General features: G+C 42.8%; 1 protein-coding gene across 1 annotated transcript in view; it reads left to right on the top strand.

The window, feature by feature from the left end:
- The first annotated feature begins 344 nt into the window (after nucleotides 1–344).
- The window catches only part of LOC126355704 (uncharacterized), a 112,673-nt gene continuing 107,017 nt past the window's right edge, over nucleotides 345–6,000 (top strand). The window contains exon 1 of the mRNA XM_050006073.1: nucleotides 345–404. Coding sequence (XP_049862030.1) covers nucleotides 345–404 — 60 coding nt within the window. The remainder of the gene's footprint in view (nucleotides 405–6,000) is intronic.

Raw genomic sequence — 6,000 nt, 5'->3', positions numbered from 1 at the left:
AGCGGAACCAGCTTTCATCAGAAAAGAACAGACTTCCACCCTGTTCTCAAGAGAGCTCATGCTCGAAACTGGCGTCCTTCTAACCAACATACGACAGTCACCGGCATCGGAAAAGAGTCAGCTTTCATCAGAAAACAACAGACCTCCACCCTGCCCTCCAGCGAGCTCTCGCTTGGCGCCACTGAATTCACAAATGGCGGTAGTTTGGAGTCAATGGAATGGACGCTCCTGGGCGTCTGCCTCAGAGATATCTTTCAAGTAACCAATTCATTCAGTTCAGTGACCGGGTTGTTCTAATCAGAATCGACAGAAGACCAACACCGACAACGATAGTTCAGGTATACATGCCGACGTCGCAAGCTGAAGATGAACAGATAGAGAAAGTGTATGAGGATATTGAAAGGGTAATGCAGTATCTAAAATCTAAAAGTCATGGGAGACTGGAATGCAGTTGTAGGGGATGGAGTAGAAGAAAAGGTTACAGGAGAGTATGGCCTTGGGACAAGGAATGACAGAGGAGAAAGACTAATTGAGATCTGTAACAAGTTTCAGCTAGTAATAGCGAATACCCTGTTCAAGAATCACAAGAGGAGGAGGTATACTTTGAAAAGGCCTGGAGATACAGGAAGATTTCAATTAGATTACATCATGGTCAGACAGAGATTCCGAAATCAGATACTGGATTGTAAGGCGTACCCACGAGCAGATATAGATTCAGATCACAATATAGTAGTGATGAAGAGTAGGCTGAAGTTCAACACATTAGTCAGGAAGGATCAATACGCAAAGAAGTGGGATATGGAAGTTCTAAGGAATGACGAGATACGTTTGAAGTTCTCTAACGCTATAGATACAGCAATAAGGAATAGCGCAGTAGGCAGCACAGTTGAAGAGGAATGGACATCTCTAAAAAAGGGCCATCACAGAAGTTGGGAAGTAAAACATAGGTACAAAGAAGGTAGCTGCGAAGAAACCATGGGTAACAGAAGAAATACTTCAGTCGATTGATGAAAGGAGGAAGTACAAACATGTTCCGGGAAAATCAGGAATACAGAAATATAAGTCGCTGAGGAATGAAATAAATAGGAAGTGCGGGAAGCTAAGACGAAATGGCTGCAGGAAAAATGTGAAGACATCGAAAAAGAAATGATTGTCGGAAGGACAGACTCAGCATACAGTAAAGTCAAAACTACCTTTGGTGACATTAGAAGCAACGGTGGTAACATTAAGAGTGCAACGGGAATTCCACTGTTAAATGCAGAGGAGAGAGCAGATAGGTGGAAAGAATACTTTGAAAGCCTCTATGAGGGTGAAGATTTGTCTGATGTGATAGAAGAAGAAAAAGGAGTCGATTTAGAAGAGATACGGGATCCAGTATTAGAATCGGAATTTAAAAGAGATTTGGAGGAGTTACGGTCAAATAAGGCAGAAGGGATAGATAACATTCCATCAGAATTTCTAAAATCATTAGGGGGAGTGGCAACAAAACGACTATTCACGTTGGTGTGTAGAATATATGAGTCTGGCGACATACCATCTGACTTTCGGAAAAGCATCATCCACACAATTCCGAAGACGGCAAGAGCTGACAAGTGCGAGAATTATCGCACAGTCAGCTTAACAGCTCATGCATCGAAGCTGCTTACAAGAATAATATACAGAAGAATGGAAAAGAAAATTGAGAATGTGCTAGGTGACGATCAGTTTGGCTTTAGGAAAAGTAAAGGCACGAGAGACGCAATTCTGACGTTACGTCTAATAATGGAAGCAAGGCTAAAAAAAATCAAGACACGTTCATAGGATTTGTCGACCTGGAAAATGTGTTCGACAGAATAAAAAGGTGCAAGCTGTTCGAGATTCTGAAAAAAGTAGGGGTAAGTTATAGGGGGAGACGGGTCACATACAATATGTACAACAACCAAGAGGGAATAATAAGACTGGACGATCAAGAACGAAGTGCTCGTATAAAGAAGGGTGTAAGACAAGGCTGTAGCCTTTCGCCCCTACTCTTCAACCTGTACATCGAGGAAGCAATGATGGAAATAAAAGAAAGGTTCAGGAGTGGAATTAAAATACAAAGTGAAAGGATACCAATGATACGATCCGCTGATGACTTTGCTTTCCTGAGTGACAGTGAAGAAGAACTAAATGATCTGCTGAACGGAATGAACAGTCTAATGAATACACAGTATGGTTTGAGGGTAAATCGGAGAAAGACGAAGGTAATGAGAAGTAGTAGAAATGAGAACAGCGAGAAACTTAACATCAGGATTGATGGTCACGAAGTCAGTGAAGTTAAGGAATACTGCTACCTAGGCTGTGAAATAACCAATGACGGACGGAGCAAGGAAGACATCAAAAGCAGACTCGCTATGACAAGAAAGGCATTTCTGGCCAAGAGAAGTCTACTAATATCAAATACCGGCCTTAATTTGAGGAAGAAATTTCTGAGGATGTACGTCTGGAGTACAGCATTGTATGTAAGTGAAACATGGACTGTGGGAAAACCGTAACAGAAGAGAATCGAAGCATTTGAGATGTGGGGCTATAGACGAATGTTGAAAAGTTGAAAATTAGTTGGACTGATAAGGTAAGGAAAGAGGAGGTTCTACGCAGAGTCGGAGAGGAAAGGAATATGTGGAAAACACTGATAAGGAGAAGGGACAGGATGATAGGACATCTGCTAAGACATGAGAGAATGACTTCCATGGTACTAGAGGAAGTTGTAGAGGGCAAAAACTGTAAAGGAAGACAGAGATTGGAATACGTCAAGCAAATAATTGAGGACGTGCTACTCTGACATGAAGAGGTTAGCAAAGGAAAGGAATTCGTGTCGGGCCGCATCAAACCAGGTAGTAGACTCATGACAAAAAAAAAAAAAAAAAAAAAAAAAAAAAAAAAAAAAAAAAACAATTCGTACCATTTCGTTGTGTCAGTTTGGTGCCAGTTCCTGCCCACATTGCTTCTGGCTGATGCAGTACGACACGCCAGAGTCATACGGCGAACTCGACGGTCTACTTTCTCGATAACGTGACCAGTGGCTACACTCCAGCCACGTCTTTCTGCAGTTTCCCATAAGGAACATCCAGCTTCTCGTAGTCCTATTAGACGACCTCGTTGAACCTCAGTGCGGTGATGATAATAGTGTCTTTATCGCCTTATAGGCGTTCTTGACTAACTTTAACTCACCACGTCCAATCTGCATGGTAACTAATGCTCAGAGGTCTAACAGCGTGTGTTTAAAGGAAATGCGATTTGCTTCCTTATAGTGACGCTGCTACCGCCACTCTCATGCAACTGGCGCGAAATTTTAACAGACACGACCTTCCATAAGTAGGAGCACGGCTGCCAACTTCTGTTTATATCTCACAGCTCCTTCTTGATGTAGCGATTTTTTTCCGCCAGTGTATTTGATTGCCAAATATCCCGGAACTGCTCTTAACAGGCAAAACTGCTTATCCCATGAAAGGAGGCAGAGGTGCTATATGAAACTTGCGAAACTGTCGTTGTAATTCATCATGAAATGAACCTTTTCTCGCAAATGACGCATTATGGTTCAAAACATCGACATATAGATTAGCGCTAGCCCACAGTATACAGATTGTGTCTTTGGGATCTGCTTTGCAGTGTTAAGCGAAGTTCCATGTTGTACCGTACGATACATCGATCATAGGTGGGAACTCGTCATATCATCTCTTTGTACATTTCGACTGGGCTCTGGATGTCGAGCTGCTGGTTTTTGTACTCGTCCTTTGATTATTATCGCCTGGTGCCACGGGCAATCTCCTTTGATGTTTATTAATTCCCTCGCATCCACGTGCATGTTATGACAAACGTAGCTGCTCGGAAACCATAGAGGTTAGCGCTTCATGGCTCTTTCATGTGAAAACTGCCAATACTGGTACAGCGTCGAGAGCTCATCTCTCACTGTGAGTTCTTTACCCCTAGAAGAATTGGCCAACGGGAACTTCCCCTGAGGGAGACTCTGTTTGGTAATGGTATGGTACTTGGTTGTCCCTTTGTGGCCTTTTGGTGTGATTTGACAACGATCTAAGAATCCGAGAGTACCTGTCGTTGCTTAAGAGGATTCGCTCATCGACCCAAACACATTAGGAAAAAAATTTGAGTCTCCGAATAGTTTTATAAACTAGTTCTGACATGAATCGATTTTTTGGGTAGTGAAAGGAGGAAATTTTATAAAACTATCCGCAGACTCAAATTTTAAAATTCGTTCCCAATATGTTTGGTTCTATGAGTATGCACTTGAAATGTACTTTATTTCCTTTAATGGTGAATTTTAAACATTTTGTAACATTTCGACAGCAAACAAACACCAAAAACGACTGTGCCGGTATGCATGCTGACGTCACAGGGAAAGGATCATGAGAGGAAGTTTGTGAGGATATTGAAAGTGTGTTTCACTATGTAAAGGGAGATGAAAAACTATTTATCATGGGCGATTGGATGGCGGTTGTAGAGGAAGGAATAGAAATGTATTAAGGGAAGGTATGGGTTTGGCAGTAGTAATGACAGCGGAGAAAGATTGAGTTCTTAAATGCACTTTAGATGGCAAGAGAGAATAATCTGTTCAAGAGTGACGAGTGGAATGGGTATTAATGGAAAAGACCTGGGGACATAGGAAAATTACAACTGGATTACATCATGGCCTCACAGAGTTCGAAATTTCATATAGCGGAACAAACACTGGTAGCAGTTACTTCTGTAAAATATCTGGGAGTATGCGTGCGGAACGATTTGAAGTGGAATTATCATATAAAATTAATTGTTAGTAAGGCGGATAGCAGGTTGAGATTCATTGGGAGAGTCCTTAGAAAATGTAGTCCATCAGTAATGGAGGTGGCTTATAACATACTTGGTCGACCTATACTTGAGTATTGCTCATCAGTGTGGGACGCGTACCAGATCGATTTGACGGAGGAGATAGAAAAGATCCAAAGAAGAGCGGAGCGTTTCGTCACAGGGTTATTTGGTAAGCCTGATAGCGTTACGGAGATGTTTAGCAAACTCAAGTGGCAGACTCTGCAAGAGAGGCGCTCTGCATCGCGCTGTACATTGCTGTCAAGGTTTCGAGAGGGTGCGTTTCTGGATGTGGTATCGAATATATTGCTTCCCCCTACTTATATCTCCCGAGAAGATGACGAATGTAAAATTAGAGAGATTCGAGAACGCACGGAGGCTTGCCGGCAGTCGTTCTTCCCGCGAACCATACGCGACTGGAACGGGAAAGGGAGGTACTGACAGTGGCACGTAAAGTGCCCTCCGCCACACACAGTTGGGTGGCTTGCGGAGTATGAATGTAGATGCAGATGTAGATTGTAATGCGTTATCTGGAGCAGACATAAATTTAGGCCGCAAGAGTAGACTGAAGTTCAAGAGAATCGTTCCGAAGAGCTAATGTTGATTGAAGTGGAATAGTGAAGTACTGAGAAATGACGAGACCCGTTTGAATTTCGCTAAAATATGGATATTGCGAAAAGGAATACCGGAGTAGGTAGTTCAAATGAGGAGTTGTGAATATACAATACTAGCTATTAAAATTGCTACACCAAGAAGAAATGCAAATGATAAACGGGTATTCAGAGGACAAATATATTATGCTAGAACTGACATGTGATTACAGTTTCACCCAATTTGGGTGCATAGATCCTGAGAAATATGTACCCAGAACAGCCACCTCTGGCCGTAATAACGACCTTGATACGCCTGGGCATTGCGTCAAACAGAGCTTGGATGGCGTGTACAGGTACAGCTGCCCATGCAGCTTCAACACGGTACCACAGTTCATCAAGAGTAGTGACTGGCGTATTGTGACGAGCCAGTTGCTCGGCCACCATTGACCAGACGTTTTTGGTTGGTGAGAGATCTGTAGAATGTGCTGGCCAGGGCAGCAGTCGGACATTTTCCGTATCCAGAAAGGCCAGTGCAGGACCTGCAACACCCGGTCGTGCATTATCCTGCTGAAATGTAGGGTTTCGCAGG

Source organism: Schistocerca gregaria, chromosome 3 (assembly GCF_023897955.1).
Source record: "Schistocerca gregaria isolate iqSchGreg1 chromosome 3, iqSchGreg1.2, whole genome shotgun sequence".
NCBI lineage: Eukaryota > Metazoa > Arthropoda > Insecta > Orthoptera > Acrididae > Schistocerca > Schistocerca gregaria.
Note: the sequence above shows the minus strand (reverse complement) of the source record. Positions and strands in the feature narration are given on the sequence as shown.